Consider the following 25,713-nt stretch of genomic DNA (forward strand, 5'->3'; position numbering starts at 1 on the left):
TGACCACAAGGGGAAAAAAATGAACTTGGAAATCATGAAAAACTAGAACTTCTGCTTATCAAAAGATATTACTGGCTGGGCTTGGTGGCTCATGCCTGTAATTCCAAAGCCTTGGGATGTCAAGGCAGGAGGATCACTTGAGGCCAAGAGTTCGGGACTAGCCTTGGCAATACAGTGAGACCCAGTCTCTACAAAAATTTAAAAAGTTAGCTGAGCATGGTGGCATGCACCTGTAATCTCAGCTACTCAGGACGCTGAAGCAGGAGGATCGCCTGAGCCCAGTGGTTTTAGGCCGCAGTGAGCTATGATCATACCACTGCACTCCAGCCTGGGTCACGGAGCAAGACCCTCTCTCTAAAACAAAAAACAAAAAAAAAAAAGAAAGAAAAGAAAAGACATCATGACAACATGAAGGCTCAGAGTAGGTGGTGTTATCTACATATAACAAAGAGCTCATATCCAGAATAAAGAACTTCTACCCTTCAAGAAGACAAACATAGACAATTCATAGAAAAAAGACAAGAGACTTGTCCTCATTCAAGAGGATATTTAAATGGTCAACAGACACTGAAGCCACAATAAAGTGAATTCTAGGTATATCCACCAGAATGGCCAAAATGGAATCATCTGAGAATCCCAAGAATGGAGAATATGTGGAGCAATGACAACTATCATGGACCTCTGGTGGGACTGTAAATTAGCTCAATGGCATTAGAAAACAGTTTGACATCACCTACTAACATTGTAAATAAGCATACCATGGTCACAATAATTCCACTCCTACAATATACCCAAGAGAAATGTATGCTCATTGCACAGGTGGCATCCAAGGGTATTCATGGCAACTTTAATCCTAACAGTCCACAACTCTAACAATAATAGAAAGCATATATAAATTGTAATATGTTCATAAAATAGTACATAGGTCAACAAACTATAGCCTGCAGGTCAAATGTGGCCTGCCACACAGGCCATGGGCTAAGAATGGTTTTTACATGCTTAAAAGGCAGTTTAAAAAAAAAAAAAAAAAAGCAACAGACCATATTTGGACTGCAAAGTGTAATTTTTTTTAATAAAATATTTACTATCTGGTGTCTTACAGAAAAGTTCTGCCAACCCTGAAATGGAATACAACAAACACAGCAATGATTATTAACTAACTATGACCATTACTTACTATGGTTGAATTTCACAAATAAAATATTAAATAAAAGAAGTCAAATATAAAATAGAACATGTTCTATAATGTGAACCTTAAAAAATAGTCAAAGTAAATTAATATTGTAGAGCCACTATAGAAAACAGTATGAACATTGCTCAAAAAACTGAAGACAGAATTACCATATGATCCAACAATCCCAATGCTAGGTATATAACTAAAGGAAATGGAATCACATGTCAAGGAGATATTTGCATTCCTATGTTTATTGTAGTACTGTTCACAATAGATAAGATCTGGAATCAACCTGTCCAATAACAGATGAACGAATAAAGGAAGTGTAGTATATATACACAATGAAATATCATCATCTAGCCTTAAAAAGAAGGAAATCCTATCATTAGCAACAACATGGATGAACCTAGAAGACATTATGTTAAGTGAAATAAGCCAGGCACAGAATGACAAACATGTGTAATCTCACTTATATGTAGAATCTAAAAAAGTTAAACTCAGAAGCAGAGTAAAATGATGGCTACCAGAGGCTAGAAAAGGAAGGGGTTGGGAAGATGTTGGTCAAGCGATACACAAGTTCAGTTAGATAAAAGGAATAAGTTCAGGAGCTCTATTGTACAACACTGTGATTACAGTAATAGCAATGTATTTTATCCTTGAAAATTGCTGAGAGTAGATTTCAAATGTTCTTGTCACAAAAAAATAAGGATGTGAGGTAATACATAAATTAGCTCGAGTTAGCCATTTCACAATGCATATATACTTTAAAACATGTTGTGTTATAAACATATATAATTTTAATTTGTCAAATAAAATCAATAGATTTAAAGTTAGAAAAAAGCCAAAAATGAGACTACACTGGTTAGAGACTATACTCATTATCCAAGTAAGTATTCTGGATATGAAAAGAATATAAAAAGTCAGGACAGTAGTTTTTTTGAGGAGGCAGGGAATGGGTTGCGATTGGGAAGGGGCATACAGAAGCCAAAGTTGTTCCAATGTTCTATTTCTTTACTTGGAGGATGATAACATGTGCATTTGTTTTATAATACGATAAGCTCTACATTTACGTTTTATGCAGTTATCACTTTTCTGTGTGTGTGTGTAATATTTCACAATATAAAAGAGTTTGCTAAGACCTACCTTTTCATAATCTTCAGCAGTAAAATCTCTGTCTTTCTGAAGTATTTCATGAAGCCTTGCCTTCACACGTTGCTGACAACTGCTCAAAGAGTCACTATCACTATCCAAAAGACCGTTCATATTTGCACTTTTCACCATTTGAACAAGAATGGGCGTAAGCTCTCCTTCCAAAGCTAAAAGCCCCTAAGCATATTAAATAAAGAAAACACGAATTTAAAAAATTAATACGTAAAATAATATTTGTTACATATTGATTTTCATAAGGTATAGAGTAAGTTTACAGTAAATAAACTTTATTAATATGACAATTGATTATTATCATTTTAGGGTTTTACTTGAAAGTTCCAAATACAGAATTTTTAAATATTCCTTAGTTAAAATTTTTTTTTTTTTTTTTTTTGAGACAAGAGTCTCACACTGTTGCCTGGGGTAGAGTGCAGTGGCGTGATTTTGGCTCATTGTAGTCTTGACCTCCTGGGCTCAGGTGGTCCCTCCCACCTCAGCCTCCTGAGCTGCTGGGACTACAGGTGTGAACCACTACATCTGACTCATTTTTTTTTCTTCAATTTTTTTGTAGAGACAGGGTTTCGTCACGTTGCCCAGGCTGGTCTCAAACTCCTGGGCTCCAGTGATCTGACCACCTCAGCTTCCCAAAGTGCTAGGATTACAGGTGTAAGCCACTGCGCCCAGCCAAAAATGTTTTAAGATGCAATATTAGATTAAAAACTCTAGTAATTCTAAAAAAAAAATTATTTGTACCTTTGCAAAAGCAGCTGCAGTCATCTGGACTCGTCCTTCATCAGAGGCATATATTTTGAGGTCATGTCTGTAGGTGCTATGTAATCTAAGTAAACCACAACCAGGAAATCCTGCATAATCTCCTGAAAATAAATCCTCAAATCACTTCAGCTATATTTTCATTTCATTGTATTTCTATAAATATTTAATAACATCAAAAATGAGGATTTCAAAATACAATTTATGAAATTAGTCAAATTAAAGAAAACTCTAAGATTTACCTTGACCTCCAGGATACATACACCTGAAAGCTCTTCCAAGTTCTTCAGCCTGGACCCTGCCTGCAGGAGTTAATTCACCTCCCCATTTTAGAACCAAAAGTAAAGATGGTTCTTCTCTTCGGCTGTCTATGACACATATGAATGAATAAAACAAATGTTAAGTTTTTTTTTTAAACAGACAAGATTAATTTTTTGTCTGTGCTCTCTTCTGTGGTGAAATATGGCCCATATGTAGGATATTTTCTTCCTTAAATGTTGTTGCATGTATGTTCCTTAATGCTGTTTGTAGGCAGTTGCTTCGGTAAGGAATACTCCCTTGCTATTCCTGTTTAAATCTTACTGAAATTTGAAAATCTCTCTCATACTTTAGAAAAATGGCTCCCAATTTTCTTCAGGGATGTAACGTTTCTCCCTTGCCTGTTTTCATAGTAATTTCTTCAGTGTACTTAATTTAGTTGTGCTATGTCTGCTGGATTGACAGCTCCTTGATGCCAGAATCCAGGTTTTATGTGCCTTGTTATCAAGCACCCTTTTCAGTGCTGTCTCATAAAAGAAAATACATTAGTTGAAGTGAAGAAGATATATATTTTTTGGTTGTTGTTTTTTGTTTTTTGAGACAGAGTCTCGCTTGGTTGCCCAGGCTGGAGTGCAGTGGCAAGATCTCGGCTTACCGCAACCTCCGCCTCCCAGGTTTGAGCAATTCTCCTGCCTCACCTTCCTGAGTAACTGGGACTATAGGCGCCTGGCTAATTTTTGTCTTTTTAGCAGAGACGGGGTTTCACCATGTTGGCCAGGCTGGTCTTGACCTCCTGACCTCAAGTGATCCACCCACCTCGGCCTCCTAAAGTGCTGGGATTAAGGCGTGAGCCACTGCGCCCGGCCAGATACACGTTTTTAAGATTGGAAATCGGTGATTTGCATCATTTTTAGGAAAATGTGAGATGACAGAGCCTAACATTTATTCTAATTTAAATTTTATGCAATCTAATAAATTTCATACAATCTAATAAATTTTATGCAAACAAAAGGCAATCATGAGCAGCTTTTTAAATTTGAACTTGTGGAATCTCTGCATGTTACATATCAGAGTATTTTCTTGGACAAAGAAAATACTATAAGTTAATGAGTTTCTGTACTTAATTTTGACCTACTCCTTTTCATGATATTAAGATCTGTGTTGGGTTCTGAAAAAAAAGTAATTCAAAAATAAGCATTATAAGCACTAAAAGAACTTAATAATGATTCTTTAAAAGGTGAGAGGAAATCACCCCTTCACCTGCAGCTAGTTAGCAGCTCTGTGAGCTTTGTCATATAGATCAATATTAATTTACGGAAGGAAAGTTAGTTACCTAACTTTTAAAATTATTTGTTTACAGAATGTTTTTGATGATAAATACTAAGATATAGAAAATTAACCTGTATTACTATTAACCACAAAATGTGATAAGAGCAATATATCAAATGTTAAAATATATATATAAAGATTATTATAAATTTGTGTCTGCATTTAAGATAATCATTACTTTAATTTTTGTTACTATAAGTAATACCACTATAAATATCCCTTTAGATCAATCTTTCCCTGAACATCTGATTACTTCTTTGGGTTAGATTCTGATAAGCAGAATTCAGGTCAAAGCATAAGAACATCTTTTGAAGTTTTTGATATATTGCCAAATTACATTTCAAAAAACTGTGCCAATTTATACTTCTACTATAGACTGAAATCCTGTCTCAATGAATTCTCATCAGCACATTTTATTACCAGTTTAAAACAGAAATAAAGAAAGTACTTTGCCAATATGATAGGCAAGACAGATTCTTATTACTATCATTATTAGTTTATTGGTCATCTGCATTTCTCTATGAAATGACTTCCTCAATCCCTACCCTTTTCTTTTGTAAGGCAAATAATGTATTTATAAATGTGGATACTGACTGCTCTTAGGAGACCAAACTTGTTTAAACACTTACTCTGGTTTACTGGGTGGAAGAAAATATCCATTTATTTTAAAAACAGGTTAATTGTATATTTTTTCAAAGTCTTTTTGTACTTCTTGGGCTTTCTTCTTAGATACTCTGCCCTCTGCTATCAAAAGGTGATGTAAGGGGCCCATTAAATAACAGTTATAAATAAATATGTTTTCTGAAACAATCTCACAGTTAAAAGGAAGTCCTATGCAGTTTTCAAAATAATAAAAATCTATCCTTTATTTAAAGAATAGGTAATGTAAAAATGTATCCTTTATTTAAAGGAAGCACAGCTAAGATAATTCCACTTTATTTTTCCTCACCATGCCAGTCCTAAACTACTAAGCAAAAGATGGTCCAAAGGTATTCAACAGTGAATAACAAGTTACTACATATAAATAAAACTACTGTATAAGCATTAAGAATGACATACCCTCCTCTTCACTAGATGTTTTAGGACAACCATGAGGGAGATAGGTCAACTGAACCTTACGATTTATTCCAGAAAAATGACCATACCTGAAAAATAAAATGATAAGCAGAATAGACAATGTAGGGAAAAACTAATTCTCACATATTCATGCTCCCTTTTATTTGTAATCGCCTGTTTAATTCTTCAAAATATTCTAGCCAAAAAAAAAAAAATTGCACCATATATAATCATTCTAACCACATTAAAAACAAAAATGTTTTTCTAAAAATTACAGGCATGGGTGCCATGGCTCAAGCCTGTAATCCCAGCACTTTGGGAGGCCGAGGTGAGTGGATCACTTGAGGTCAGGAGTTCAATACCAGCCCGGCCAACATGGTGAAACCATCTCCACTAACAATACAAAACTTAGCCAGGCATGGTGGCGTGCACCTGTGGTCCCAGATACTTGGGAGGCTGAGGCACGAGAATCGCTTGAACCTGGGAGGGGGAGGTTGCAGTGAGCTGAGATCATACCACTGACTCCAGCCTGGGTGACAGAATAAGACCCTGTCTCAAAAAAAAAAAAAAAAAAAAAAGACAACTCTGAAGAGATAAAGTACAGAAATATGTAAAAACACAGATGTATGTGTTTTAAGAAATAAAGGAAATAAGATTATAAGAGGTTAAAAATGTAAAGCTATAACAGGAATATTGATGGGTATCCATTTTACTTGATTAAGGCAAAGTTCAAATTTTTTATATTTAAACTGCAATGAATCTATGGTCAAGTTAGCAATGTGGCCTTGATTCCAAGCAGTATTTCACAGAAGACACAAATCTGATGTCCTTGTTTAATCTTCTCACCTAAATTAAAACTAAAGCTAAAACCTTCAATACAACAATCTATTTTTTTCACATTAGATTTTCCTTCACGTCTCAACTATAGTAACAAAGAGTAAAAAGATCAGACTGTGAAAGTAATTAAAATGGAAAATCACATACATAAAAAAGAAGAGCTATATGTAGTATCACAATTAAGGGTTTCAAAAAGATACTCACATCTCTAATACAGTCTTAAGTTGTTCAAGTTTTGGCTTGTTTTCTTCAATTTCAGAATCATTATTTTGTCCCAGCTCCATAAGAAGCTGTCGTGCAATATCTAGCACTTCCTATAAAATAAATTAACAGAAAATTGAATTTTTATGTAATTTCACCATTAAAAAATTTAAAACTAAACAAGAAAGCAAATACACTTGCCTGTAACTGTTTTGGTTTTTTGAGTTTTAATTTCCCTGATTTATATCCATCACATTTTTCAAAAAGATCAAAAAATCTTATAAAAAAAGACAGAACACTGTTAGTCACTTGCAATAATTAACATTACCAATATATGTTTAAACTAACAAATAATAAATGATAAGCTATGGGACTAGAACTTGGGATCTAAGGATTTCAAGTACTGTGTTTCCTCTTTCACTATACATGTTGCTGCTCAACTTTGATTGATAAAACTTGGTACTTTCCTAAATGATACCAAACTAGTAATCACCATACTACTTTTCAAAGTTTTTTCACGGAAACCAAACATACAATTATAGTTCATAATATTATATATTTTCTGAAGTCATTGCATACACATTGAAAATTACTTGTGTCAACACATACTTAATGGTTCAGGGTTTTCAAATTTTATCATCTCCAAATCAAACACTGGATAGAAATAACAGAAACTTTCATTCTACGAATTTTCTTCTAAAAGGCTGAGGGATTATTCACTCTCAGAATGCAATACAAGAGAGTGATAAGCAAAGATTAAATAGAACACTTTTGTGACAATAAATGAAAGCCAGGGCAGACTGATGATATTTATGAATATTGCCACAATTTTAGATGCTAATGAACATATTTTAAATGGATTTTGTATGCATCCACTGGTTTAAATATAAATGGCCAAGAGAGAGTAGATAAAAGTTTTTCTATATGATGTATTAATCAAAAGAGTTGATCACTTATCAGAAATCTTAAAATTATATCATGCATGCTAAATTATTTATCTTAAAACATACTTTTGATGCCTCACTTCCATTTTCATTTTTTGTTTTGGTGTTCGATCCCCATGACGTATAACAGCTATGACACATCTAAGTTCCATCCTAAAATGAAAAAATATGTATGTTCTTAATTCTCTAAAAAAGATTTGTGTTGTATAATTCAGATTAATATGAACAGTTAATCATTTATTTAGAGCCATCTTTTACCATTTCAAGATCTTTCCCACGAAGAATAATACTTACAACTATCTAGTTTTAACTTTATGAAATCAAATTCAAATTGAACTTAAGAAGCTGGGGAAGGGGGGTGATATTAAGCTACATAATAGAATATAACCTTTTCTTCTCTAGAAATGGCTACCTTAACTCTGGGATAAAAGTAGATGGACTACAATTGCTGAGCTTTATTAAATATCTGCTCTGTAGCATTAGATCATTACAGACTGAGACTTCATTAAATCAAAATAAAACTTTACATGATGGTTGCTATATTTATATATTTGCTAAGTTTTGCCCATGTAAGGAGAACAAGTATTTAAAACTCAAATTACTGGAAGATAAAATCATCTTAGAAGCATGCTAGAATTAAGAGCTATAATCTAGTGTTTGCTGAAGTGTGAACTGCAGAACATAACCCTGTAGGATATCAGCTGAGTTACCTGAAAAAATTTTATTTAACACTTTTGTGTTAAATCAGTATGAAAAATGCTGATTAAAAATAAAATTTGTTCCCCCTATCATCACTACATCTCAGGATATTTAACATGTTAATATAAATATCTAAGTTGTGGGAAAAAAAGCATTCAGTCAACTGACATGAATTTAAAGGAATAATTTTCGGTAATAGAATGTTATGAAACATTTTCGCAATACTGGTATAATTATGCAAGATATGACTTGAGAGAGCAAAAGTTGTAAGACCACTGTGAACCTTTAAGTAATATACCTATTGGTACCTTTTTAATTTTTATGGCTTGATTAAACAATTCTATAATTATCCAGGCATGTTTCAGTAGTTTATTTGTAACAATTAGTGGACCCTTATAAATACGTATAATCTACTACTTTATCTTTAAGCTGAATCATATGAAATCATACACAGTAAAGTGTCTAATCATCATTCGGAAATTTAATTTTTATCCTAATAGCACAGATGACAAGGGGAACTCAATTTCTAAATGAAAACAATTCAGACTTACATAGTTCCAGATGTAGTTGGTACAATTGGGATATCTTCAGCTTCTAAGGGTATTGACCATGGAATATGAAATTGTGGAGCCAGTTCTCGCATTACAATATTTCTTCGAGACAAAAAAGAAAATACTTAAAATTAGTATATTTTAAGACAAAACTGGGTACTTAATGATAATGAGAGAGAATCTTAAGACTTAAAATATCTAGTGATTACATCACATAAAAAATAACCCACAGAATCAAATTCTCATCAAGAAAAAATAAAAATCAGCAGTTCTAAATTGATGTATTAGACACATCAACGGGATTTCACAAATTTGAGATTATTTGCTTTAGTTTTAAAATATCAATCAGCATTGGATTCAAAGAAATCACTACAATTACATCATATCTAATTACATACATTCTGAAATTCAAGATTGTTTCTTCTGTGTGGCTACTGATAAGTTCTTATCAGTTTATTGAACACCTAAAATGCTACTATAAATATTGTGTTCATCTTAACAAATCACTACTATACCAATAGGGTTAAAAATGGAAAAATGTTTACTTTTTGGTTTTGTTTAAATTTAGCATTTATTTATGCTAAAATTTAGTAAACTCTCCCTAACATCACTTTAAGGGTAAGTTTGTAAATCTTTGAAACATATTATGGGTTAAATGTTCTTAATCTGAAAATCTGAAATCCAAAACACTTCTGGTCCCAAGCATTGTGGATAAGGGATACTTAACCAGTAAAAAAGCTAGCTCCAATTATCGAACATTTTTTAATGTAAGTTTCCTATGGATTTGTCATATATACCTGGAAATGTCTTAAAAATAGTTATTGCCTTGCTAGTCTTCTGAATCAAAGTATAAAGAAAACAGGTTGAAGAGTATAAAAACGGCATTTCTACCTACAATAATTTTTTTACATTCACTTGACAATCTTATGAAAATATCATCAAGTAACATATGCTTGTAGAACGAATTGTCATGCAAAAGAGTCATGAATTCTAAATATTTCTATTTTACTCTGTTTATTTATTTCATGAATGTTAATTTTGTCCATTAAGTGGAAGAAAACCTTTCCACTGTAGTTACATGGCAAAAATTCGAGGAATAATGTATTCTAACAAACTTTTGACTAATGATCAACATGTTATAGTATTTGTAAATGTATGAAGTTAAAGGTTTTCATCTATACTGATCATAAATTACTCTGTCTTTGATAAGCCAAAGTATAATTCAGGATCTGGCATAGTCTTCGGGGGTATCATTTTATGAACACCGATCTTTACTCTAGAAGGCTTAAAAAACCTGACCATTTAATGTTAACAGTTATTTGGTTTCTGAAAAACTAGTATATGAAGGTAAAAAGAAAATTTAAAAAATTCTTACCCAAGTATTTTTGCACAGTCATCATAATACTTCATGGAATTTTTCACAAAACTGAAGCCATTGACATCACAGACATAGGACTGTCCATTGGCCCGTAACAAATCAAAGCCACAAACTGTTTGCTATTTAAAATAAGTTATAAACTTTAAGGTTTTAGTTAAATTATTAAGATTCACAGTTTTCTAGTCCTATCAGAACATATCAAATTTTATAAATGCTTAAAAGTATATTACTATATATTGGTTTACTTCACAATAAGAAATGAAAGAAATTATTTATTTGTAACTTGAGTACTCTGAAAATACATTATAGAAGCTATATGATTATTTAAGTCTTTTATCATAAAGTAGATGTAGAACAATAATGCATACGTGGCTAGAGAGGCCCCAAAATAATACATTCTATCACAAAGTTCTTCAATTAACATCTAATTTAAAAACAAAAGCAAAATTGTTAAAGGATCTGAAAAAAACAAAAAACAAAAAACAAAAAACTTGGCACTAGCAGAAATTACATCATGTTAATCAGAAAAAAAAAAAAGGAGGGATGGCGGACATGGAGAACAGTTTTGAGGACATATTCCAGAGGAAATCCTGTGATTTGTTTTGTTTGGTTTTGAGAGGTAGTGTCACTCTGTCACCCCGGCTGGAGTGCAGTGGCACAATCTTGGCTCACTGCAACCTCCACTTCCCAGGTTCAAGGAATTCTTGTGCCTCAGCCACCCGAGTAGCTAGGACTACAGGCATGTGCCACCACACCAGGCTAATTTTTGTATTTTTTAGTAGGGACAGGGTTTTGCTATGTTAGCCAGGTGGGTCTGGGGTTCCTGGCCTCAAGTAATCCACCTACTTCAGCAACCCCAAAGTGCTGGGATTACGGGTGTGAGGCACCACACCCAGTCAAAATCCTGTGATCTTTTAAACCCCCAATACCACATATTCGTGAACACCTGTAATAAATTTACTTTATTTGGGAGAAGAAAATGGCCAAAAGGCATGAATTTGCCCCTCAGGCTCTAAGAACTTTCTGACCTAACATTTGATGTTCAATCATCAGGTATTAGTAGAATGTGATTTTTTTGTCACAGCTTTCAGAATCCTGGCATAATAAAAAGATTTCTATAAAGCTATTAAAACTTATTTACAGGCTAACATTCCTTCCATGAAAGACACTTCAAATTATTAAGGCACAAAGTAATTCTTTATTGTTTAATAGCCAGTAATATATACTAGCCTTTAAGTTATAGATCCAAGGCAAGATTTCAAAAAGGTAAAATTTTTATCCTTCATTAAATGAAGGTTGTACTATTTCTATTTAAATCTTTACTATACAGTAGTTAGGAAGAAACCTAACAACATAGATTGAGAGAATTAGTCAAATGTCAAAAGTAAAAAAGTTTTTTTTAAGAAATGTTTTTGGCTGGGTGCAGTGGCTCACACCTGTAATTCCAGCACTTTGGGAAGCCGAGGTGGGCGGATCATGAGGTCAGGAGTTTGAGATGAGCCTGGCCAACATGGCGAAACCTCCTCTCTACTGAAAATACAAAAATTAGCCGGGTGTGGTGGTGGGTGCCTGTAATCCCAGCTACTCTGGAGGCTGAAGCAGGAGAATAGTTTGAACCCGGTCGTGCCACTGCACTCCAGCCGGGGCAACAGCAAGACTCTGTCTCAAAAAAAAAAACCCAAAAACAAAAAACAGAAAGATATGTTTTTATATTGTTTTCATGAATATCTTTTATCATATATTAGGCCAAGAATCAATCGCCAGGGCTAGACCACTGAGAACTGTTTTCATTTAACAAAAAAACTTACCAATTATATGAAAGTAACACTTAAAGCCAGTTTCAAAAAGTACACTAGACAATAACCCTAAAATACTGATTAGTTGAGTCATTTCTGTAATTTTAATTTCTGAATAAACTGACCAGGTTTTCTTTTATATAATACAAAAGAATATACTGGCACTACAAGAATCCCTTGAAAAATACATGAACCATTCAGATGTATTAATTACTTTCTCAGTTTACTTCTCCAATTATAAGCACCAATAATGTCTTAGTGAAAAAAGAAAATTAGAATTTACCTTTATAAGGATCTATAGATTTGTATAACATCTTACCTTAAAAGCAAGGCAGACTTTCCAAGCAATTAATTTCTCTCGTGCATTGAGAATAACAGGATATCTTACTTCTTTTCCTTCACTGTCTCGTTCCACCTTGCCATCAAGTGCCGGAGATTTTCGAGCTTCAGCATGGGCGTAATCTGGACCCACTGTATAAACCTTTCAAAAATGTTAAATAAATGTATAAATACATATGTGTGTGTATGTGTGTGTGTGTAACCAGCAGACAACAAATCCAGTGAAAATAAATAACTAAAAACTAGTTCTGAATCCAGGCTATTAGACATATCTTTTTATTTTACATTCCCAAATTTTCAGTTCATTGGGAAAGGTTGTAAGTAATCATTATATGGCAAAATTGGTAGAGTGAAGTTTCATTCTCTATAGAGAACTATTATACTGAGTATTATGAGGAAATACTAGGATGTATACAATGTGATTGCTGTCTTCAAATTGTTTTAGTTTAACAAATGAGAGATGCAAATAACTATTATAGGAAAAAAAAAAAAATCCCAAAAGAAAATCTTTAAAAGGGTGAGGGTATGAATCTGAGTGCAGATAAGAGAAGAAAAGTAAAAGAAAGAGGCATGAACAGCATGATGTATTCAGGTATTGGCAAGTTATCTGATGTAGTTTATACTGTAAGAAATGAGGTTTATAAGATAAACAGAGGACACTGAAATATCTTGTATGGCAGGATTATGAATCTGGTTATTATCCTGTGGTCAATAAGGATCCACTAGAGAACTTTTAAGGATTCATACTCAGATTTATACTTTAGAAAACATTCCAGTTAGAGAGGGAATTGCTGAAGGTAAAGCAATTAAGACCTTATTTGTCACCAACTAAAATGACAGACACGTTTTATATCACATCACAGTTGTCACAGATCTCAAAACCTCACTTACACTAATCACAGCTTGGAAACTGTGAAGGTTATTAGACCTTTATCCCTGGTATCTTATTATTTAATGCCCCTTTAAAGACTTATTATGTGTAACACAAAGTTGGTTTTTAAATATTTTATTATATTTTAATAAAATTTGTCTCCATCATAATCTTACATGTTTAAAGCATTTAAAAACACTACTCTTAAAAAAGAGTCCATAGGCTTCAGACTGCTAAAGATGTTGATGGTACAAAACATGAGGAATCCCTAATCAAAAAGAAAGAGATCTTGAATAAAGGTTAGATACAGTTAAAGATTAACTTCTTTTTCTGATATCATTGGTAAACTTGAAATATAAAACTAAAATCTATTTTAATCAATCCTACCTTAACATCAGTACCATCTGTGGGCATAAACTCTTCATATATATATGAGCCTGTTTTTCGTACATTGCTTTCTGGAGAATAAACACTACTTCTACTGCCAATCTGAAAACAAAAGATGTCCATCAATATAAAAAAGCAAATTATTTCCCTCATTTTTATGATAAAATGACAAATAGTTTATTAACCATCTATTTCCATCTTAGACATTTTCAAATACATTTTTAATCCACAAATAATTAACAAAACTTACGACATACTTGGCACTATAGTAGTCTCTATTGTTACCATAACTTACATATTAAAGAGTATAGAAATACAATGAACAGTAAGAGTTATATTCCTAAGATTCATCCAGGTTGCTGCATGTAAGCTTGTTCATTTTTACTACTCTAGAATTTTCCACTGTATAAATACACCAGAATTTATCCATTCTCCTATCAATGTATGTTTAGGTTGTTTTCCAAGCTTTGGTGATTACAACATTGCTTTCAACGTTCTTATGTGTCGCAACAGCAAACTTGTATGAGTGTTCCTAAGGTATATAATAAAAGTGGAACTGCTCGGTGATAGAATGTGCTCATATTCAACTTGTGAAGATAATGAAAAATCTTTATCAACTATTTTAACAATGTAGGGTCTCATCAGCAATGTGTAAGTTTTCACTGTTCTACATCCTTGTTTACACTTGTTACTGTTAGGCTTCTTAATACCTGCTACATTAATGGATGTTAAAATGGTATCTCACTGTGTTCTTAATTTGAATTTTCATCAATTTTTTTTTTTTTTTTTTTTTTTTTGAGAGGGAGTCTCGCGCTGTCGCCCAGACTGGAGTGCAGTGGCCGGATCTCAGCTCACTGCAAGCTCCGCCTCCCGGGTTTGCGCCATTCTCCCGCCTCAGCCTCCCGAGTAGCTGGGACTACAGGCGCCGCCACCTCACCCGGCTAGTTTTTTGTATTTTTTTTAGTAGAGACGGGGTTTCACTGTGTTAGCCAGGATGGTCTCGATCTCCTGACCTCGTGATCCGCCCGTCTCGGCCTCCCAAAGTGCTGGGATTACAGGCTTGAGCCACCGCGCCCGGCTTTTCGCTCTGTCGCCCAGGCTGGAGTGCAGTGGCCGGATCTCAGCTCACTGCAAGCTCCGCCTCCCCGGTTCACGCTGTTCTCCTGCCTCAGCCTCCCGAGTAGCTGGGACTACAGGCGCCCGCCAACTCACCCGGCTAGTTTTTTGTATTTTTTTTTAGTAGAGACGGGGTTTCACCGGTTTAGCCAGGATGGTCTCGATCTTCTGACCTTGTGATCCGCCCGTCTCGGCCTCCCAAAGTGCTGGGATTACAGGCTTGAGCCACCGCGCCCGGCCGAATTTTCATCAATTTTTATACATGTATATGCATTTTACATTCTGATACATTGCTAAATTATGTTGTTAAGAGGCTACATTACTTTGTATTTCTGCCAACAATGTTTGCCCTTATGCTTATTTCTCAACTAGTTCAATATTTTTTATCTTTGTCAATCCAAAAAGTAATACAATGTCATTATATCTAGATTTGATTTGCATTTATTTTATGAGTATAATTAAGTGTACTTTCAGGTATGTAAAGTTATCAGTGTTACTTTTTCTATGAGCTGTTATTTTTCTGGGCCATTATTCTAAAAGACTGCTACTGCTTAAGTGAATTTCTAGTTTGACAGATATAAAAATTGGGAGGGAAAAGAAAAGTCAAGTATCTTTCCTGGCATTCTGCAGGCAGAAATTCTGCTTAACAACATTAAATAACTAAAATGATGCCATGCCTTTCTAACAAAGTATATCAGTTTTATAAATTTACCTCTAAATGATACATTTTCAAGAGTTCAATATTTAACCATAATTAAATGCTTGATTGCTTTTAATAACACTTACACAACAATGTATAAAGAAGAGTATTCATACAAAAGTTACAAAGGTTATACCTTTCTAAAGAGTCTTTGACTTCCACCACCAGCAGAAGTTGGGTAATAAATGTAAACATTGTGATCTTCTGCACTGACTGGCTTTTCTACAAATGGCTTTTGAAAAACTTCCCCATTTACTTCTACATGATCTTCCCCTTCAATCAGATTACATTCTATAAAACAAACATGATTGCAAGAAATATCACATATTCTTATTATATTATCAGGACACCACATTATTATCGAGGGCTTTTTTACTAAAAGACCATAAAAGAAAAGTAAATTTGGATAATGTACTCACTTGATTTTAATCATACATGTTTATGTAAATAACATATGTCAACGTTTATGATATATATGGCATTAAAAGCTATAGTTCTTCAAAATTTTACAGACTTACCATTTTACACTACCACACCACAGAATTCAAAGTTAGACGTGAAATTATTATATCAAGGCTGAGAAGTAACTCAAGAATGTCACCATCTTCTGAAAACTGTGTGAGATTATTCGTATCACAAATATCGTAAAACATGAAGTTATTTAAGTTAGAAAGTAACTCATATGCAAAGTAAGCCAGCAATTCAATTAGAAAGTTAAATTTTTACCTCTAGACAAGAAAAGTTTCCTGCTTCAGATGATGATTACTTTATCTCTTTTTTAAATGTTATTTTTAACCATCATGGGTATATAGTAGTTGTATATATTTATGTGGTCCATGTGAAATTCTGATACAGGTATACAATGGTCTAATAATCAAATTGGAATAGTTGGGGTATTCACCATCTCAAACATTTATCATTTCTTTGTGTTAGGAACATTCTAATTTCACTCTTAGTTATTTCAAAATATAAAATAAATTATTGTGAACTACAGTCACCCTATTATGCTACCAAATACTGGATCTTATTCATTCTATATAACTGTATTTTTATACTCATTAACCATCCTCACTTTATCCCCGTCATCCTTGCAACCCTTCCCTCCAGTAACAATTATTCTACGCTCAAGCTCTAAGAGTTCATCTTTTTTTTTTTTAAAGCTCCCACATGTGAAAACATGCAATATTTCTTTCTTGCCTGGCTTATTTCACTTAACATAAGACTTCCAGTTTCATCCATGTTGTTGCAAATGACAGGATTTCATTCTTTTTACGGCTGAATAGTATACCATTGTCTATAGGTACCACATTTTCTTTATCCATCCATTAATGGACACTTAGGTTGTTTCTATACTGGCTATTCCAAGTGGTGCTGCAATACACATGAGTGCAAATATCTCTTCAATATACTGATTTCCTCTTTTTTTGGACATATACTCAGCAGTGAGATTGCAAGATCATATGGCAGCTCTATTTTTAGTTTTCTGAGGAACCTCCATTCTGTTCTCAATAGTGGCTTTACTAATTTATATTTCCACCAACAGTATTCCCTTTCTCCACATCCTCACAAACATTTCTTATTGCTTGTCTTCTTGATAAAAGCCGTTTTAACTGGGATGAATTGATATTTCATTATAGATTTGATGTGCATTTCTCTAATGATTGGTGACGTTGAGCATATTTTCATATACCTACTGGTCATTTGTATGTCTTCCTTTGAGAAAAATCTGTTCAAATCTTTGCCCATATTTTAATTAGATTGTTTTTTTCCTATAGAGCTGTTTGAGCTTCTTATATATTCTGGTTACTAGTCCCTTGTCAAATGGGTAGTTTACAAATATTTTCTCCCATTCTGTGGACTGTCTCTTCACTGTATTATTTCCTTTGCTATGCAGAAGCTTTTCATGTTGATGTGATCCCATTAGCACATTTTTGCATTGGTTGCCTGGGTTTCTGAGGTCTTACTCAAGAAACATTTGCCCACACCAATATCCTGGAGTGTTTCTACAATGTTTTCTTCTAGTAGTTGCATATTTTCAGGTCTTAGATTTCAGTATTTAACCCATTTTGATTATGTATATAGAGAAAGATAGGGGCCTAATTTGATCCTGCATATAGACATCAAGTTTTCCCAACACTACTTACTGAAGAGACTGTCCCTTCCCCAGTGGACATTCTGGTCAACTTTGTCAAAAATGAGTAAATTGCAAATGTGTGTACTTTTTTCTGTATTCTGTATTCTGTTCCTTTGGTCTATGTTTCGATACCAGTACCATCCTGTTTTGGTTACTATAGCTTTGTAGTGTAACTTAAAAGTCAAATATTGTGATTCCTCCAGTTTTGTTGTTTTTGCTCAGGCTGGCTATGACTATTCTGAGTCTTCTGTGGTTCCATATAAATTTTAGTATTTTTTTTCTATTTCTGTGAAGAATGTCTTTAGTATTCTGACTGCATTGAATCTGTAGACAGCTTTGGGTAGTATGGCAATTTTAACAATACTGATTCTTTCAATCTATGAAAATGGAGTATTTTTCCATTTTTTTGTGTGTTCTCTTCAATTTCTTTCATCAGCATTTTATGGTTTTCATTGTAGAAGAGATCTTTCATTTCTTTAAGTGAATTCCTAGGGATTTAATTTATTTGTAGCTATTGTAAATGGGATTACTTTTTTTTTGGTTTCTTTTTCAGATTGTTTGCTGTTCGCATATAGAAATGCTATGGATTTTTGTAAGTTGATATTGTATCCTGCAACTTTACTGAACTTGTTCTAATAGTTTTGTGGTAGAGACTCTAGGATTTTCTAACTATAAGATCATATCATCTATAAACAAGGATAATTTAACTCCTTTCTTTTCAATTTGGATGCCCTTTATTTCCTTCTCTTCCCTAATTTCTCTGGCTATAATTTCCAGTACTAAGTTGAATAAAAGAGATGAAAGTAGACATCTTTGTCTTGTTTCAAGTCTTAGAGGAAATATTTTTACCTTTTCCCTGTTCAGTATGATGTTAGCTGTGGGTTGGGTCATATAGGCCTTTTATCATATAAAGGTAAGTTCATTCCATACCCAGTGTTTTGAGAGATTTTATCATGAAAGGATGTTTAATTTTATCAAATGCTTTTTCTCCATCAACTGAAATGACCATATGTAGACAGTATAGAGTTGGGTCTTATTTTTTAATCCATTTAGCAACTCTATGTCTTTTGATGCAAGAATTTAGCCCATTTACATTCATGTTATTATTGATAGGTAAAGACTTGCTTCTGCTATTTTGGTCTTTGTTTTCTGAGGTTTTTATTTTTTTGTCCTCCCTTCCTTCCTTCCTGTATTCCTTTATGGGAAAGTGATTTTCTGCCTGGGCATGATGGCCCCCAGCACTTCGGGAGTCTGAGACAGGAGGACCACATGAGCCAAGGAGTTTTGAAACCAGCCTGGGCTACACAGTGAGACCCTGTCCCTACAAAAAATAATTACTTGGACATGGTGGCTTGTGCTTGTAGTCCCAGCTACTCAGGAAGCTGAAGTGGGAGAATCACCAGGGAGTTGAGGCTATAGTGAAAAGTGATCATGCCACTTCACTCCAACATGGGTGAAATGCCATTATGCCACTTCACTCCAACATGGGTGAAGAGCAAGACCCTGTCTCAAATACATATATATGTATGTAATTCTCTCCGGTAGTATGTTTTAATTTCTTTTTATTTTTTGTGTATCTGTTACAGGTTTTTGTTTTGTGATTACCATAAGGCTTACAAATAACATTTTATTAGCAATTATTTTAAATTGATGACAACTCTGATTACAAAGAAAAGAAAAAGAAAGAGAAAATTTTAAAAACTTTACATTTTAACTCCATTTCGCCCATCCATGTTTTAGCTTTTTGTTGTCTCTATTTTTATGTTTCTATACTCGTAAGAAGTTGTTGTAGTTATTATTTCTGATAGGTTTACCTTTTAGTCTTCCTATGAAATATATAAGAGGTTTGTACACCACAATGACAGTGTTAGAATATTATGTACTTATCTGTGCACTTACTATTACCAATGAGTTTTACACATTAAGATGATTTCTTGAATTTTTTTTTTTTTTTTTTGAGAAGGAGTCTTTCTCAGTCACCCAGGCTGGAGTGCAGTGGCATGATCTTGGCTCACTGCAAGCTCCGCCTCCTGGGTTCACGCCATTCTCCTGCCTCAACCTCCTGAGTAGCTGGGACTACAGGCACCCGCCACCAAGCCCGGCTAATTTTTTTTTGTATTTTTAGTAGAGACAGGGTCTCACCATGTTAGCCAGGATGGTCTCGATCTCCTAACCTCGTGATCCACCAGCCTCAGCCTCCCAAAGTACTGGGACAGGTGTGAGCCACTGCGCCTGGCCCAGATGATTTCTAATTGTTAATGTATTTTTCTATCAGATTGATGAACTCCTTTTAACATTTCCTGTAAAACATTTCCTTAGAGACCCTGTAAGATCTTTTTCTTATCCTATCCTATAAGGATAGGAAATTCCAGGATATTGGTAATTCATGAATCCCTCAGGTTTGTTTAGTAAAATCTATTATGTCTTCATGTTTGAAGGATAATTTTGCTGAATAGAATATTCTAGGTTCGAAGTTTTTTTTTTCCTTCAATACTTTGAATGCCATCACACTCTCTCCTAGCCTATAAGCTTTCTGCTCAGATGTCAGCTGCCAGCTGTATCAGAGCTTCTTTAAATGTTATATACATCTATTCTCTGGGTGTTTTAAGGATCTTTGTTTATCCTTGACCTTTCAGAGTTTGATTAATATATGTCTTATTTGAGTTAAATATTCATATTCTTCTATGACCTATGGATATTCATATCTTTCTTTAGGTTTGGAAAGTTGTTATTGTTTCTTTCAATAAACTTTCTACCATGATCTCCCTATGTTCTCTTTAAGAGCACTAATTATTGGATTTGTCCCTTTGAGGCTATTTTTAAGCTCTCTCTCTATATATATACACACACACACACACACACATTTTCCCTTCCCCTTATTAACTACATAGGTCCCAAAGTTGTCAAAGAAAAATGAAGAAAGGAGTGGGCCAAAAAGATGAAAAGTGCTACCTGAGAAGTTTGTTCAGACTCCTCTGTCAGGTCTCTTTAGTCCTGTAGGTGTGTTTCATTCTTTTCCTCTCTTTCTCCTCTGGCTATGTATTTTCACATAGCCAGTCTTCAAGCTCACTAATTCTTCTGCTTGATCCACTTTGCTGTTGAGAGGCTTTGATGTATATTTCAGTTTGTCAACTGAATTTTTCAGTTCCAGAATTTTGGCTTGATGGTTTTGAATTATTTCAATCTCTTTGTTTATTTCTCATGATACAATTTTGATTCACTCTCCATGTTACCTTGCAGTTCTTGAGCTTCCTCAAGACAGCTATTTTGAATTCTCTGTCTGAAAGGTCACATAGCTACATCATTCCAGGATTGGTAACTGGTACCTTATTTAGTTTGTTTGGTGAGGTCACATTTTTCTGGATGTTCTTGATGCTTGTAGACATTCACTGATGTCTCGGTATTTACAAGTTAGACATTTATTTCAGTCTTCACCGTTTGGGCTTCTTTGTGCCCATCCTTCTTGAGAAAGCTTTCCACATATTCAAAAAAGACGTAAGTGTTATGATGGAAGCCTGAGGTCACTGCAGCTATATTAGCACTAGGGGGCGCCCTAAGCCCAGGAATGCTACAACTCTTGCCGACATGTTCACAGAGGCACCACCTGAGTAGACTAATTTTTCGGTTCTTATGAAGGTGCTTTCTTGCATTGCTAGTTTATAATTTGGTGTTCCTGTGGGGAGTGCGACAATCACTGGAGGGTATATTCGGACATCTTGTTCTGCGCCCCCTCTAGTTTTTAATAAAAGATGGTTTAAGGTATAATAAATTCATCAAAATTCCCCACAATAGTAAGTGTGAACAGAATGTTAACTCTTTTTTTTTTTTTTTTTTTTTTTGAGATGGAGTCTGGCTCTGTTGCCCAGGCTGGAGTGCAGTGGCCGGATCTCAGCTCACTGCAAGCCCCGCCTCCCGAGTTCACGCCACAGAATGTTAACTCTCAAGACAAACATATATCTTGCCTTCAGACTAAGTTAGGTATAGCTTCCATGCTATGTTTTAGATACCAGAAAAAAAGGAGCAAACAGTGCTTTAAAATACTAATAAATACTTAGAAGTACTGTTGCCCCTTGTTACAAGCGGTGACTGGTTCCAGGAACCCCCTCGTATACCAAAATCTTCACATACTCAAGTCCCAAAGTTGGCTCTGCAGAATCCATGTAAATGAAAAGTCGGCTATCAGTATATGTGGGACCCACGAATCCAGTATTTTCAATTCATGTTTATTCCGTGAATAAGCAGACTGGCAGAGTTCAAACCCATGCTGTTCCAGGGCCAGCTGTATTTCCAAATTCTTGGCCAGTATTTAGTTTTTGGCATTGTAGCATGAAGTTTCTAATACTTAATTCAATAGTCATAGATAAATCACTTGTTCACCCTTAATCAATAAAAATTCACTCGTATGTAATTTCAAAATTCCAACTCATGGTTCTTAGAGATATGTCAAAGGTAGGCCAAAGAAGAGAAGGATAAATAATTCCTAAATTATTAGTTAGCCTTTTAACTCAGTGTCACCTTTTAATTGAATATGTTTGGCTGTTTAGATTTTTTTTTTTTTTTTTGAGATGGAGTCTCGCTCTGCCGCCCAGGCTGGAGCGCAGTGGCGCAATCTAGGCTCACCGCAAGCTCCGCCTCCCGGGTTCACGCCATTCTCCTGCCTCAGCCTCCCAAGTAGCTGGGACCACAGGCGCCCGCCACCGCGCCCGGCTAATTTTTTTGTATTTTCAGTAGAGACGCGGTTTCACTATGTTAGCCAGGATGGCCTCGATCTACTGACCTCGTGATCCTCCCGACTCGGCCTCCCACAGTGCTGGGATTACAGGCGTGAACCACCGCACCCGGCCTAGATTATTTTTTTTAAATGGAATAGAACACTATGAATTCTTTAAATTCCTTCCAGTTAATTACTGTAAGAATGTGGCCCAAAAGTATGTCAAGTGGCAAAGGAAGCTAACCTAAAATCTCTTACTCTTACCTTTGGGATTATTTGGGTCACGGTTCAAAATTGCATAACGAGGAAGTAAAATACCTTCAGCTTGAAGAATACTATATACTTCTCTCCTGAAGAAAAAAGGAAAACATCCTTATGGTTTTATTGCTCCATTTCACAATGAATATATTATTGTAGTTTTCTTAAAAGACATTACTGTTCTACAAATAAAAAGGGTATATATCTCAACCCTTTTTATTTTTTAAATAAACAAATGTCATTTCAAATATTGAAAAAAGGTATTCTGAGGAAATATTCAGCAATAAGAACAAAAATTTATGCACAATTCTTTTCTAGCTTATTAGGATACTAATTATTAAAACTGAGAACATAAATGTATTTTAAAAATGGCTGAATAAAGTTGATATATCACAATGATAGAACAGCATTAAAAGCCTTATGCTCAAATAGTATTTAATGACATGGAGAACTGTTCATAGTATACTAGAGAAAAGTGATTCTAATTTGGTAAAATGTGATTGTGTGTATGTATTGCTTTCTATAGAAAAAAATATGATAGATATAGTGACAAGATTAAATGGCTTTCAGTATGCTTTTACTTTTCAAACCTTTTAAAACATACATTTCTATAGCTATAGCTGTATATATATATAAATACATATATATGAATTAATATGTAAATCTAGAGAAAATGTTTTAAATTTTAGATATTAATAATTGTTACTCTCTGGAAGAACAGAAAAAAATAGCAGAGTGAAAAAACCATAGGGTCTCATATTTACAAAGCATTTTCGTATATATAATCTCATATTGTAATGGTAACACTAGAAAATAGAATGCTGGTGAGATTATAATAGCTATAGGAGTGAAACATCGATTGAATGAAATACATAAATACACTCATATTTTATAATGTATTAGCAATCCATGCTTTTTGCCTGTTCAATGAATGCTAAAATATATAGTATAATATTTTTCAAAATAGGTATACTTTACCATTTAAAAAATCTAGTTATAATGAGTAAAATCCTAATTTCATCATCAGTCCCATGACAGAAAAAGTGCGCTCATAACTTTCAATGGTTTAGTAGGCTCTGGAAATTGTTAAACAATCTCGGTGAAGTCTGTCCTACTACTTGGGGAACTACTTGTGACTTTGGTTAGATTAATCAATCTTCCTAATTATGAAGATTCCTCATCTGTAAAATTAGGTAATAAACAACTCTTTCTGAGTATTTTGGAAGTACAATGAATTAATAATGCAAAACCACCTGATGCCATGTCAGCGTAGAGTAGGTACTAAATTAATGTTAATTTTCCTTCCCTTAATTCAGCCAACTTCACCACTCACCTATCTTGTATGAGATACTGCATATTCAAGTCATTGATTACAAATGGATTCCTGAGTTTTGCATAGGCAACCGCTTTGTCCAGTGGAAATCCTAAGAATACATATTATTAACATATTCTGTATAATCTCAAGATAAGCATCTATACTTTATTAATTTGAATTGATGCCACCTCCCATAAAAGATTAATTTCATTAACACATAACTGCCTTCTATAAAAGGTATGGAATAATATATACATAAACCTTGATTTAACTTATATATTAAATCTTATTTTTTCCTAATTTGATTGTTAAGGCACAGCAAACCAGTGGTTATATAACCAAATTTGGAGCACTGACATGTGAGTCAAGGTCCGACTAGTCAGTCACCTGAAATAAGGTAAAATTTACCTCATACACAAAGAGAACTCTATATATAAATAGCATGGGTGTATCAGAATCACCTGGTGATTTTTAAAAAATATATTCAACATCTCTTCTTTTGTCTTAGATACTTTGATGCCTACACACATAAATTAGCTGATAACCAAAGAACTTATGTACCTTTAAAAACAGTGGGCCAGGAGTGGTGGTGCACGCCTGTAATCCCAGTACTTTGGGAGGCCAAGGCAGGTGGATCACCTGAGGTCAGGAGTTCGAGACCAGCCTGGCCAACATGGTGAAACCCCATCTCTACTAAAATTACAAAAAATTAGCCAGGTGTGGTGGCGTGCACCTGTAATCCCAGATACTTGGGAGGCTGAAGCAGGAGAATCACTCGAACCCAGGAGAGGGAGGTTGCAGTGAGCGGAGATTGCGCCCTTGTACTCCAGCCTGGGCAATAGAGCAAGGCTCTGTCTCAAAAAAAAAAAAAAAAAAAAAAAAAGCTATACAAGCAAAAATTAATTCATATATGACATATATGCTCAAAATATATGAGCAGAATCATGCTATTGCTCGGTCAACATTAAAATATTAGAAATTAACTCCCTAAAACTTCTAGACTAGTAAAAGTACTAATTATAATGAAAACAAATCAAATAGTAGATATAGTTAAGAACAGCTCCCCTTCCCCAAAATCTAAAAAAAACTTATGATTATATTTTATTCTCTATATTGGCCAGGTACAGTGGCTCTTGCCTCTCCCAGTGCTTTGGGAGGCCGAGTTGGGAGGAGTGCTTGAGGCCAGGAATTCAACACCAGCCTGGGCAACATAGCAAGATCCTATCTCTACAAAAAATTCAAAAGAATCAGCTGAGGGTAGTGGCGCAACCTGTAGTTCTATCTATTCAGGAGGCTGAGGTGGGAGGATCACTTGAGCCCAAGAGTTTGAGGTTACAGGAAGCTATGACTTTACCACTGTACTCCAGCCTGGTTGACAGAGCAAGACCCTGTCTCCAGGGGGAAAAAAAAAATTGACAAAGTCTCCAATTTTATCCATCAATACACATCATTAGTTGTATACCGTAACAGTTAAAGACATAAACCAGCGTTCAAATCCTGGTTCCATCTTTCACTAGCTATGTGACCTTGGGCAAATTTATTTAACGTCTCTAAGCCTCTGGTACCAGCATAAAAGAGTATTATACCAGTCTTACCTAGTAGAGTTTTGAGGAATTAATAATAGTGTGGATATAAGGCACTAAGCACAGTACCTGACATAGTAAGTGCTCAATAAATATTATTGTTATTATTCCTTAAGAGGCAATATTTTAATAAATATCTATGGAAAAGGATAAAAA

General features: G+C 34.4%; 1 protein-coding gene across 20 annotated transcripts in view; it reads right to left on the reverse strand.

Moving 5' to 3' along the window:
* Positions 1–25,713, reverse strand: part of PPIP5K2 (diphosphoinositol pentakisphosphate kinase 2) — an 80,332-nt gene that overhangs the window by 43,758 nt on the left and 10,861 nt on the right. For 16 of the 20 annotated variants that reach the window (XM_008014078.3, XM_037985123.2, XM_037985100.2 and 13 more), the window contains 14 exons: positions 23,993–24,083; positions 22,666–22,751; positions 15,693–15,847; positions 13,741–13,842; positions 12,463–12,624; positions 10,345–10,466; positions 8,970–9,071; positions 7,786–7,872; positions 6,977–7,052; positions 6,779–6,888; positions 5,741–5,826; positions 3,337–3,462; positions 3,077–3,198; positions 2,318–2,500 (listed from right to left, as the gene is read on the reverse strand). In XM_008014078.3, the coding sequence (XP_008012269.1) occupies positions 2,318–2,500; positions 3,077–3,198; positions 3,337–3,462; positions 5,741–5,826; positions 6,779–6,888; positions 6,977–7,052; positions 7,786–7,872; positions 8,970–9,071; positions 10,345–10,466; positions 12,463–12,624; positions 13,741–13,842; positions 15,693–15,847; positions 22,666–22,751; positions 23,993–24,083 (1,610 nt within the window). The remainder of the gene's footprint in view (positions 1–2,317; positions 2,501–3,076; positions 3,199–3,336; positions 3,463–5,740; positions 5,827–6,778; positions 6,889–6,976; positions 7,053–7,785; positions 7,873–8,969; positions 9,072–10,344; positions 10,467–12,462; positions 12,625–13,740; positions 13,843–15,692; positions 15,848–22,665; positions 22,752–23,992; positions 24,084–25,713) is intronic. The other 4 variants (XM_037985146.2, XM_037985107.2, XM_037985076.2 and 1 more) reach the window with 1 other exon arrangement.

Source organism: Chlorocebus sabaeus, chromosome 23 (genome assembly GCF_047675955.1).
Source record: "Chlorocebus sabaeus isolate Y175 chromosome 23, mChlSab1.0.hap1, whole genome shotgun sequence".
Lineage (NCBI taxonomy): Eukaryota > Metazoa > Chordata > Mammalia > Primates > Cercopithecidae > Chlorocebus > Chlorocebus sabaeus.